This window comes from Mycothermus thermophilus, assembly GCF_041956435.1.
Source record: "Mycothermus thermophilus strain CBS 625.91 unplaced genomic scaffold VTJ04scaffold_3, whole genome shotgun sequence".
NCBI lineage: Eukaryota > Fungi > Ascomycota > Sordariomycetes > Sordariales > Chaetomiaceae > Mycothermus > Mycothermus thermophilus.
The window spans coordinates 2,871,424-2,883,010 of record NW_027191429.1 but is presented as its reverse complement, the minus strand read 5'-3'; the positions used below and the strand labels follow the sequence as shown (position 1 = coordinate 2,883,010).

The 11,587-nt window shown below is 54.2% G+C and overlaps 5 protein-coding genes across 5 annotated transcripts; 3 read left to right on the top strand and 2 right to left on the bottom strand.

The window, feature by feature from the left end:
* Nucleotides 1–328: 328 nt before the first annotated feature.
* Nucleotides 329–2,159, bottom strand: VTJ04DRAFT_5189 (uncharacterized protein; the record flags this gene model as incomplete). Its single annotated transcript, XM_069363277.1, has 3 exons — nt 329–1,855; nt 1,921–2,006; nt 2,072–2,159. The coding sequence occupies 3 exons, from the start codon at nt 2,157–2,159 to the stop codon at nt 329–331; spliced, it is 1,701 nt and encodes a 566-aa protein (XP_069220140.1).
* Nucleotides 2,160–2,846: 687 nt separating this feature from the next.
* Nucleotides 2,847–4,639, top strand: VTJ04DRAFT_5188 (uncharacterized protein; the record flags this gene model as incomplete). The annotated part of the gene is made up of 3 exons (XM_069363276.1): nt 2,847–3,268; nt 3,331–3,395; nt 3,456–4,639. 3 exons carry the CDS (start codon nt 2,847–2,849, stop codon nt 4,637–4,639), a joined length of 1,671 nt encoding a protein of 556 aa, XP_069220139.1.
* Nucleotides 4,640–5,119: 480 nt separating this feature from the next.
* VTJ04DRAFT_5187 (uncharacterized protein) lies at nt 5,120–6,478 on the bottom strand (the record flags this gene model as incomplete). The annotated part of the gene is made up of 4 exons (XM_069363275.1): nt 5,120–5,401; nt 5,478–5,681; nt 5,784–6,147; nt 6,450–6,478. The coding sequence occupies 4 exons, from the start codon at nt 6,476–6,478 to the stop codon at nt 5,120–5,122; spliced, it is 879 nt and encodes a 292-aa protein (XP_069220138.1).
* Nucleotides 6,479–7,248: 770 nt separating this feature from the next.
* VTJ04DRAFT_5186 (uncharacterized protein) lies at nt 7,249–8,087 on the top strand (the record flags this gene model as incomplete). The annotated part of the gene is made up of 2 exons (XM_069363274.1): nt 7,249–7,480; nt 7,549–8,087. 2 exons carry the CDS (start codon nt 7,249–7,251, stop codon nt 8,085–8,087), a joined length of 771 nt encoding a protein of 256 aa, XP_069220137.1.
* A 2,537-nt stretch (nt 8,088–10,624) lies between these two features.
* On the top strand, nt 10,625–11,483 carry VTJ04DRAFT_5185 (uncharacterized protein; the record flags this gene model as incomplete). Its single annotated transcript, XM_069363273.1, has 3 exons — nt 10,625–10,909; nt 10,976–11,093; nt 11,161–11,483. The coding sequence occupies 3 exons, from the start codon at nt 10,625–10,627 to the stop codon at nt 11,481–11,483; spliced, it is 726 nt and encodes a 241-aa protein (XP_069220136.1).
* Nucleotides 11,484–11,587: the final 104 nt, after the last annotated feature.

The following is an 11,587-nucleotide window of genomic DNA, read 5'->3' as shown; positions in this document are numbered from 1 at the left end:
GCTTGCAACGGCTCAGCTGAGGGGCCGGGACGCGGGGCGGGGCGCCCGAGCAGCGCTTCTGCATCGGCGCCGGCAGGGATCACGAGGGTCCACCGTAGCCCTGAGTTACCTGAGATGGCCCAAAGTCAAGGATCCAGGGATGCGGAACAGGTCCTTCGTACGCTGGAATTGGACGCCATGCGGGGATGGAAAGCAGCCAAAAACAAACAAAAGGATAAGATCAGCAGTGCCCAGATACCGAGAGCCGACGTTGGTTCTTGACATGGACTTTTTGCATTATATTCGCCTGTATTTTCCCTACATGTATGTGTATGTCCTCTCCTCCCATTTAATGATCATGCCCGTCATCCTCCGGCTGGGGCTCCGGGTCCAACTTGATCAGCGTGTCAATCCGCATGATGCTGATGCAGGCCTCAACGGCGCTCTTGAGCTGGCGAATCTTGCTGATGCTGGGCTCCACCACGCCCGCCTTGATGGAATCCACCACCTTGCCCCGCGTCAGATCCAAGCCGTAGTTCTTGTAAGCCTTCTTGCGCGCCACCGTCTTCTCATCCTCGTTGGCCTCGCCCTCGGCGATGCGCTGCGACAGCGCGTGCCGCGACCGCAGCTGCGCCACTAGCTCCGACGCGTCCTTGGCCGCGTTGACGGCCAGCGTCTTGGGAATGACGAGCAGCGACTGCGCAAACTCGCCCACCGCCAGCTGCTCGCGCGAGAAGACGGTGCCCGCAAACTCCTCCAGGTAGATGTGCAGCGCCGTCTCGACGGCGCCGCCGCCGGGAACGATGCTCCCGCTCTCGAGGGTCCTCTTGACGGCGCATAGGCTGTCGTGCACCGACCGCTCCATCTCGTCGAGCTGGAAGTCGTTGGGCCCGCGCAGGATGATGGACGCCGACGAGTGCGCCTTGGTGCCCTTGATCAGGATGCACTCGTCGTCCGAGATGCGCTCCTGAACCACCTCCTCGGCGTGGCCCAGGTACGACGGTTCGAACTTCTCGTCGCCGTTGAGATCTGAGAGCGTGCTGAGAAGAGTGGCGCCAGTGGCCTTGGCGATGCGGCGGAGATCCTCCTTCTTGCAGCGACGCACCGCCATGGCGCCCCGCTCCACAAACATCTTGAGGCAGAGGTCGTCGATGCCCTTGGTCGTGAGCACGACGTTGGCGCCCGCCTTGAGGATCATCTCGACACGCTCCAAAACCAAGGTGGACTCACGGGCACGGATCGCCTCGAGCTGGTCCGGGTCATCGATGGTGATCTGCACGCCCAACTTCATACGCTCCTTGTGAAGGTTCATGTCGAGGCAAGCAATCTTGGCGTCGGTTATCCGCGTAGGCATGGCCTGCGAGGCAACGGTGCAGTTGAGCGCATAGCCCTTGACGAGCATGGACTCGAGGGCGCCCTTGCCGTGGGCCTTGAGGATGTTGACGGCTTTGACCGGGTACTTGGCCTCGTTCTTGTTGTTGACCGTCTTGACGGACTGGATGGCGTCCACCACCATGTTGGCGAAGAAGTCCGAGTCGGCACCGATGATCTTGCTGGACATGGACGTCTTGGCAATGTTGATCAAGGACTCGCGGCCCAGGTTCTCCACCTTGATGCTGACATGCTCGTTCATGTACTTGACGGCCTCGCGGAGGGCCAGGCGGTAGCCCGTGATGATGGTGGTGGGGTGTATCCGGTTCTTCATGAGCTCGTTGCCTCTCCTGAGCAGCTCAGCGGCGATGAGGACGACAGATGTTGTGCCGTCTCCGACCTCCTTATCCTGCTGGTGCGCGAGATCGACCAGGATCTTGCCGGCGGGGTGTTCGACATCGAGTAGGCTGAGGATAGTGGCGCCGTCGTTGGTGACAGTCACGTCCTGGGCGTCGAGTTAGGGGGGAGGTACGGTATGGCGGGGGTTCAACGGCGGTCAGGGCAACGTACACCGATGTCATCGACCATCATCTTGTCGAGGCCGCTTGGGCCAAAGGAGCTCTTGACAATATTTGCGATGGCCTGTGTAGCCATGACTGTGAGGCTGGTTAGCATCCACCAGGTCCGCACCATCACCACGGGCATCCCAGTGGTAACACACCATTTTGTTCCCTGATGTCTTGGCCTGAGATCTTCTGCCCTCCGAGGAACAGGGTTCCTGTTCCCGACTGCTCAAACATGGAGCCCATCGTGGCTGGTGTTGGATTATGATGGCAGGATAAGGTGGGCGGTGAGGGCTGTCAACGGAATCGAAGTTGTTGTTTTTGTTGTGTTGTTTGGTGAGGTCAAACAATGTGAAGTCACGGACTGATCTGATGGAGGCTCCAGCAATTTCCAAGCTCTGAGGTTCCAAAGGTTCCACGCCCGCAGCTTCAGGCCTGAACTTTTTGCCGGAGGGGGGTTATCCCACCGCCGGGACTGTTGACCCACTTATTTATTCTTATCGCAATCTACGATTGGTCAACATCCTTCGATAAGCTTTGGGAACCCGGCAAGCAGTGGCAGCAACGACAGCCCCGCAGTTCAGTCACTGGCCGCGACTGCCCCTCGTTTGGTCCCCACGATAAACCAGCAGTCGCGGTGCGGGGCAGGGGAGACCCGACTTGGTGGCTGTTCCATATTTCCCCTGTGTCACAGTCCGCGACCTGGAATTTTATTATCAGTGCTTGACTCACTTCCTTACTGCCACCCGACCGACTCACCCTCTCTCTCTCCGACACGCGTCACTGCCCGCCCTTGATTTCTTACTCGATCCCTTGCCGTCGCCGTCCTTGTCACCCGGCGTCCTTCTCCTCTTCCGGTCTTAAATCGCCCTCAATCCACCACACCCGTACCTACCTCAGTCCGACACGTCTCCGAACCACACATCTCCCACCATGGAGGACGGCAAGGAACAGTCCAAGAGCGCCCAGAAGAAGGCCGAGAAGCAGGCCAAGGCCGCTGCTGCCAAGGCCGAGAAGGCCGCAAAGCAAGCGGCTCTCCCTGTCGTCGGCGGCAAGAAGACGGACGAGATCATCGGCATCACCGTGTCCAAGTCGGAGAACTTCTCTCAATGGTACCAGGAGGTGGTGCTCAAGGCCGAGTTGATCGAGTACTACACCGAAATCTCGGGCTTCTTCATCATGCGCCCCAACACCATGTACATTTGGAACGTCATCAAGAAATGGTTCCAGGAGCGCATCGAGGCCATGGGTGTTGAGGAGACCAGCTTCCCCTTGTTCTTGTCCGAGAAGTCTTTGGAGAAGGAGAAGGCCCACGTCGAGGGTTTCGCCCCGGAATTGGCCTGGGTCACCATGGCGTGAGTTTTGGAACCAGTGTTGGTCGCTTTGTATCAGGGGAGACAATGCTAACATCCTTTAGTGGTGAGAAGAAACTGGACACTCGCGTCGCGGTTCGTCCGACCTCAGAAGCGGTCATGTATCCTTGTGAGTCAGATTCCTCCAGCGATTGGCCGTGTCACCACCATTAACCTTCCCGACAAATAGACTATGCCAAGTGGATTCGGAGTCACCGCGACCTCCCCTTCCGGTTGAACCAATGGAACTCCGTCGTTCGTTGGGAAGCCAAGCAGACCACTCCCTTCCTTCGCGCGAGGGAGTTCCTCTGGCAGGAGGGCCATACCGCTCACCTTACCGAGGAACAGGCCGCCGAGGAGGTGCTTCAGATCCTTGAGCTTTACGCTGGTGTCTATGAGCAGCTCCTCGCGGTGCCGGTTGTTCGCGGACGCAAGACCGAGGCTGAGAAGTTCGCCGGCGGTTACTACACCACCACCGTCGAGGGTTACATCCCGTCCAATGGTCGCGGAATCCAGGGCGCCACCTCTCACTGCCTGGGCCAGAACTTCTCCAAGATGTTCGATATTACGGTCGAGAATCCTAACAAGAAGGGCGAGCACATCCACGTCTGGCAGAACTCGTGGGGCCTGTCGACCCGTGTCATCGGTGTCATGGTCATGATTCACGGTGACGACAAGGGTCTTGTCCTTCCTCCTCGCATTGCCAAGATCCAATCCATCCTCATCCCCGTCGGCTTGACCGCCAAGATGAGCGCTGAGGAGAAGGAGAAGCACCTCAAACACCTCGATGAGATCCTCGCCATTCTCAAGAAGGCCGGCGTCCGCGCCAAGTCCGATCTCCGTGACGGCTACACCCCGGCCTGGAAGTTCAATGACTGGGAGCTCAAGGGTGTGCCGCTCCGCATTGAGTTCGGCCCCAAGGATGCCGCCAAGGACGTTGTCAGCTACGCCCGCCGCGACACGGGCGAGAAGGGCACCATCCCCATCGCTGACCTCGCCACTGCCGTCCCGGCCCTGCTCGAGACCATCCAGCAAGACATGTACAACCGCGCCGAGGCCGCGTACCGCGAGCACCGCAAGATCATCACCAACTGGGATGACGTTGTCCCGGCTCTCGACTCCAAGAATGTCGTCCTCATCCCGCACTGCCTGACGGAGCCGTGCGAGAAGCGCATCAAGGAGCTGACTGTCAGCGATGGCGATGCCGGCGCCGATACCCTCCCCGACGGTCAGAAGGCCCCGTCCATGGGCATGAAGTCGCTGTGCATTCCGTTCGAGCAGCCCGACGGCATCGTCCCGGGTGAGACAAAGTGCTTGAACCCGGAGTGTGGGAAGTTGGCGGAGAAGTGGTGCATGTTTGGCAGGAGTTATTAAGTGTCTCTTAGTAGACGGGAGGACGGAGGGGTCTGGAGAAATCAAGAAATGGAATGAATCTAACAAGTTAGTTTCTTTTTCATGTTGCTTCACGCGATCCTTTTGCTGAGGTGTGGCCAAATCTCTTTTCGTTCCCCTGAAAGGAGTGATGGTTCCTGGCTTTTCAGAGGAGTTGTTGTTTGATACCCTGTGATGGCTTTGTTGCTATATCACAGATAGATCTGGTAGAAGAGACCGCTGACAGATGACAAAAGAGAGTCAATTGAAGTCACAAGCCCATAATAACCATTGCCTAGCTTCGGGCAAGTCAATGACAATGACAAAGTGGAGCGAACAAGATCTATTGGGGTACCGTGCCGTCTCGAACCGGCTCATCCAGATGGCAAGGCTGGTTGGTATTAACTGGAGGAGACTTGTTTCCCGAGATGGAACACATCAAAAGTAAACCACCCGACGCACATCTTGCTCCTCACTCTCATCTCACCGACCGTCCCATGCCCCGATCCTTTGAACAAGCTGATCTCCCAATTCCTCCAAACTCGTTTCAAACTCCTTCCAGTTCTTCGCGTCCCACTTGGCACCGTCAGCTCCAGGAACCGCATCCAACCCAGCAAATGCGATGTACAACATGTCCGTCTCGCCGTGGCCGTTGTTGCCGTTCATGCGGCGTCCAAAGCAAGCGGTGGCGAGCGCCAAAGAGGCTTCGCCGACGAGAGGTTTAGGGTCATCGGGACCGTTGACGTCGCCCCAGACTGCGTAATGCTGTTGGGTTGGGATTAGCATCATCAAGGAGTGTTGTTGGAGGTGGCGGGATTTAGAGTATGTGTGAGGGACGTACCAACTCATCACCGCACACAACAGCAACCACCGACAAGGGCTGGACGCCATACAGTCTTGGATCGAACGTCGCCCACGGTTCGTCCGAGTTACGGTTATTATTCCTCTCAGGAAAGAAGACCTCATCCGAATTCCCCAACACCACATACGGATGCACCACCGCATCCAAATCCTCCACCCCCTCCACTCCGTACCCCTCCACCAACTACTTGAACGCCGTCTGTCCCTGCGTGTCTTCGCTCCGTCCGCATCTCTTGTCTTTGGTCTTGTGGTGGTGGCGGTGCTGCTGCTCCCCGTCGCAATCGACGTCCATGTCGGCCAGCTGGCCGTTCACGCCTTGGAGGTAGATGATTGCGGAGTCGGGAAGGTGGTCGCCGCAGTAGACGAGAGTCGGGTCGCTGTGCGAGGAGGAGTAGAAGTCGCTTGCAAGGGGGAAAGTGCAGGTGTTGTTGGGGTTGAGGAGGGAAGTGTAGAGGGTTTGGAGCTTGGGTGGGATTTTGAGGGCGGTGGTTGGGAAGGTGATGTAGGCTAGGAGGGTGAGGAGGAAGAGGAGGTGACGGTTGGCCAGGGTGATTGTTTGTGGGAGTCGGACTTGGGTGAGTTGGTTGGCAGAACGAACGGAGAGTGAGTTGCTGTAGTTGAGAGGGGGTTGAGGAGAGTCGGTTGGCTTCCTGGTTGAGAAATGAAGGAAGGAGAGGAGGAGAGTTTTGTGCGTGTGACCCAAGACTTCGAGCCTTCCATTGTTCAAGAACTCCGAGATTCTCGACCAATTCGAGACGAGAGGTATCGTGCCCTCCTCTCCTACAATGCCGTTCAACTTGACCACTGATTGAAGCTGAGAGAGAGAAAGCTGTGTGCGTCGATGATGGCTGTCTGGGGGAGGTAATTATGCCTTCCGTCTTCATCACACTTGAACTTATCACTTCTGTTTCCAAGGCAATTTCCCAGTTTGATCATCTCAGGCAGAAATTACCAGGGCCAGAGTGTCCCTTCCGTGTCCATGACTGTCTCCAGGAAGAGAACTTCCTCAGGAAGACAAGGAGGGAGCACAAGGCAAGCCCACCAGACAGGCCCGCTGTTGTCAAGCCAGACCAAATCTTGTGAAATCGATCTTGTCGACGACCGCTCTTAGCAAAGCTTTCGCTGGTGTTGCCAGCTCTTCGGCTTTCCAGTTCATCCTCCATTCTCAAGTCATGTCTCGGGCTGACAAATCGCGCCCAGCAACTCCCGCTTCAGGAAACAGAAAAGACATTCCCCCATGGCCCAGTTTCGAGATGCAATACATCAGGAATTCCGTTCGCAGATTTCCTCAGAAATGCTTAATTGAATAGATACCTAATAGTTTGTAAATGTTCACCACATCCTCGTTGTTGCTCATTAATTAGTCATCCGTTCCACACTACCTGGAATTATGGGGTTAACATTGCACGTGTCATATGTGGCGAGACTTGTCGCGAACGCCCCAGAGGTCGCGGTTCATCCGAGACGCGAGGAAGCTTATTCGTGTCTTGATGGATTACTAAGACTTTGGGAAGCAGCATTGGTAATGGGCGACGAATCCAACAGACGAGAACGTCATTTGGAGATAAGGTAAAGAGTTAACGTGAACTAATGGTCATCTTGACAAAACTCCTCAGCTAGCCAAGGATGCATTTCGATATATAAGCTGCCTCCAAGGAACGGTTTCTGCTCAATTGTGTCTTTTCCATTCGACTATCCCGTGTCGAATTAGCCCACCCCTGTCTTATTATCTTCCATCCCTGACAGCCATCATGTCCTCCAACTCAACAGTCGACGCTGTGTCTGCACACGGGTGGACTGCCGTCCCCGTTGACGCCGACGCTATCTTCCAAGGCAAACCCTATCTCCACAAGCCATCACCCGTCCACGCAAAGGACATCAAGTTTCCCTCGGACGACCCTCTCGTGGCCCGAGTCGAGGCGTGGGTCAAGGAACAACTCCCATGGCAGACATACAACCACTCCATGCGAGTCTTTTACTTTGGTATTAACTTCCCTCGGATCTCCCATCATACGCTTCTACATTCTCATACACCCATCTGTAATTAATAGCAACGGTCATCCTCAACCAACAATTCCCCTCTTACTCGCCTCACCTCTCCCCTTCCACTCTCGCCCTAACCTCCCTCCTCCACGACATCGGCACCGCGCCCGCCTTCCTCACCACCACACGCCTCTCGTTTGAATTTTACGGCGGCATCTTGGCCCGTGAACTCCTTTCCGCCTCATCCCCTTCAAGTACCGTGCCCTCCCTCGGCCCCGCCCCTCAGGCTCAAGCCGAAGCTGTCTGCGAAGCCATCATCCGCCACCAAGACCTCGGCGGACCGGGCACCATCACCCTGCTGGGCCAGGTTTTGCAGCTGGCGACGATTTACGACAATGTCGGCCACCGGCCGTACTTGGTGCATGAGGCGACGCGGGACTCGGTTCACGAGCTGTTCCCGAGAGGTGGATGGGGAGGGTGCTTTGCGAAGACTGTCCGTGAGGAGGTGAGGGCGAAACCCTGGGCGCATTCGACGCATATTGGGGGCAATGTGGAAGTGTTTGCCAATGCGGTGGAGGGGAATTTGTTGATGGAGGAGTATGAATAACTGGATTGGGAAGTTAAGACTGCAAGGGAGATTTGTTCCAGTGAACGTCATCAAGCCGCATCTCAGAGTGTTGTACGTTTGAGACTAGGGTGCACTGACTGATGACACCATCAACGGATTCGCTTTGCTTGTCTCAGAGTCAGGAAGTTGCGGAGAAGGTTCAAGACAGCATCGATGTCGGCCATGATGTGGACCGGAAGGGATGTTGTGTCTGGTACAAGTATTGGGAAGCCTCATTACCAGGGTTAACATTGTGAGAACAGAACAACAACGCAGCACATGTTCCGGTATTGTTAGAGATTCCCACGTAGAAACCTACAGTTAGGTAAAGAGATGTTTAGAAGAGTGTAAAGCAGAGAGTGGAGGTTGTAGGGCTCAAGATGATTCGGGAGAATGTTGGTTAGGCCCCAACAAAAGTCGAGAAAGCAAAGATGATGACGCTGCTGATGACTTGGGCCAAGGAGAGACTCAATGATCCTGTGAGGACTGAGTTACGTGGTCAAAATATGATACTTGTCGTTATCAAACGCGGTCAGACCGTTAGATATATATATAATCCAGACATCCATACGTTCACGTACAGACGTCTCGCACACCAGGCTCAACCGAGATTCTTCACCACCTAGCTTCATTCAGCAGCAATTATCAACACATGATCGCAAAACGAGGGGTGCCCAGCTGCGTAGAGTGCTATCGGCTTATCCTTATTTGATACCGTGAGGTTTGTCTACCAAAAATACTAACATCTCATTTGCGCTTTGCTGTGAGGGGTTGTGGGCCAGAGCAGCATGTTTATCAACGTCAAATGGCGTCTTGCATTTCATCTCTCCACTATTATCTCACAAAAAGCATTTCTGATCAGGTCCCAAAGAATGCTGTAACGTTTACATCGATTCCCCCTACGTAACTCTATTAAGGGGCTGTACCCGTGCGGTGAAAGCCACAACTCCACTATTAGGTGTGCAGAGGAGGCCCAGAAGACGTCTAAAAGAAACAAATCCTCGAGGTCTCCAAAAGACAAGGTGGGATGATAGGACGCTCTGTGATAACAAAGCCGAGGCTTATTATAATAAATACTTTCGCGAGATCTGTCTCCGGTACAGCCAGCCCCTGGGCAAAGCTGTTACCAAGTGACAAAGTCACAGTAAAAGACTGGCAGACCTATACGAAATTACCGCCAAAATAAACGTGAGGGACATGTTATCGGTATGAGCTGCGTAGTTGATTGCCTGGCGGATACTCCCAAATAGCGCATTTAGCGCGGTCCAATTGGAAGGAAGTTGTTGATATTGCGCTGCATATCCCGCATTGTATTCGTCAAACTTGTCGCCTTCGCTGTCGTGGAGTCGACCTCAGTCTTGGTGGATATTGACATCTGGGTAGCCAGTGAAGTTGACTGCTACACAACCGTATGCTCGATGATGGGCGCAACTTGGTCGAAAGACTAACGGCCAAGGTGTCCAACGGCGACGCAGTCTATTGGTTATATAAGTTGCCTAGGCACACATGCATCCCTGAATGTGAATTGCCGCCCTTATGAGATGATTCAGGACTCAGTTCATGAGCTAGATGATCCAATTCATTACTCGTAAGTAGGTACCTAGGTATACCTTCAAGTCCTCTCTAGCTACAGCCCTTCACCTGCCTCCTCCTCCCTTGCTGCTTGAACCAAAAAGTGTCTTGATGACCTCAAAGCAAGACAGTGAGACGGACTGGTGCTTCGACGATTCTCCTCGTGAAAGGCTTGCAAGATGAGGGAACTGTGAAGTCACACTTGGTCAACTCGAGACGAGACCCGAAGCTTGAGAATGATCAGGCACATATACTCCGTGGCATTTGTCCATTCATGAACCCACTCGCACAATCTACACATCGGGGGGCACACAGCGTCGTTTCTTCGTTTTTCCTCCTTGTCCCGTAGCAAATGCCAGCCCAAAAGTGTAAAAGTGAGGGTTTTCCACCTGCGTTGTTGCTTTCAGCCCATTCCTATGATACACCGTGAGATTTGTTTACCATCATCAATGCTGACATCTAATCTCATTTGGCTTTGCTGTGAGGGGTTGTGGGCTACAGCAACTTGTTTATCAGGATCAAATGGCGTCTTGCATTTCAGCTCTCCACCGTCTAGAGCCCTCATTGATGAGGACAATTCGCCGAAGCAATACTGTAATTAGCGCTTACTCTACAGTAACTATTGATTGCTTCCACAGAAGTCCGATGCTTTGCAGTGTTATGTTTGCGGACTGCAAGCCATGACTGGACTGGACAACATGGAGAAGAGGCTGGGAAGACTGCCCAAGCATCAACTGTCAACCTGGAATTAGCGCATGTCCCTGAGTGGCAGACGGGGGAGACGGCATGTCCGAACGTTTTGTCGCTGCTTCTTGGGCCGGACGCCCAAATAATGCATATAAGGTGACTGCTTAACGGAGACATGACAGACAACCACACGGCGTTGGAACCATCTACGTCTCATTGCACAAGAATCCAGTCCGTCCGTCCTCTTTGGCCAACATTGTCCTTCATCCATCTCGAAAATGGGTGGCGCCATTTCCCAAGTGATTGATGACCTCGACGACGTGCAAAAGAAGAAGGGCGAGGCCACGGATGCCCTCAACGCCCTGAATACACTCTGCGAAGTCAAAGCCAAGGCCTTCTTTGATGAGATCGTCTCCGACACGGCCAGCGCCGGGGCCAAACTGCTACCAATCGACAAAGTCACAGCCAAGGATTGGCAAACCTACACCAAGTACTCCAACGACATCAGTCAGACCGCAGATGAGATCAACAATGCCATTGGAGCTTTTGTCAAGGGCGACGTTGTATGTTCGCGTAGCCATCCTTGAGAGATATTTTCCATCCATTGAGACATATGTTGTGTCATCTAGCTACAAGGCGTTCAGGCAACAATCGGTACGGCTCTCAACAAGCTCATTGGCAATGTCTCGTCCAACCAGAGTGAGCGTAGAGGCTACGCGATCGCTGTTGGCTTTCTGGGCGGTGTCTGTAAGGTTTTCTCTCCCTAAGTCTGGCAGGATGACTCCTGGCGAGTTGACATTCATGATCGTCTTAGATCGGGTTGACTATCTCTTGTTCTTTTACGAGTTCAAATCCGAGGGCCTCAAAACGCTCTGTGAAAACGCCTTGCTGCAAGCCTGGGTGATTTCGTCCGTCGACGTGAAAGACTTGGACGAGAACACTCTGAATGTCGTTCTGCAGCAAGGCTACGCCCCGAAAAAAGACGAGACCGAGGAGCAGTTCACCAAGCGTCTCCAGGCTCTCAAGAAGATGGTCATTGACGAGCTTAACGACGACAAGGTGCGCGCGGCGATCGCGAATAGGAAGATCAACGAGGCTTTTGCGGGGAAGATAAACACGGACACGAATAAAACATGACACCACGAGTATGCTGTCTGGACATCGTGGAATGGAAAGCTCAAATGTGGCATGGGGTACGGAGTATGATGTCTGTAGTTGAGGGCGTGACGGAGACTGCTGAA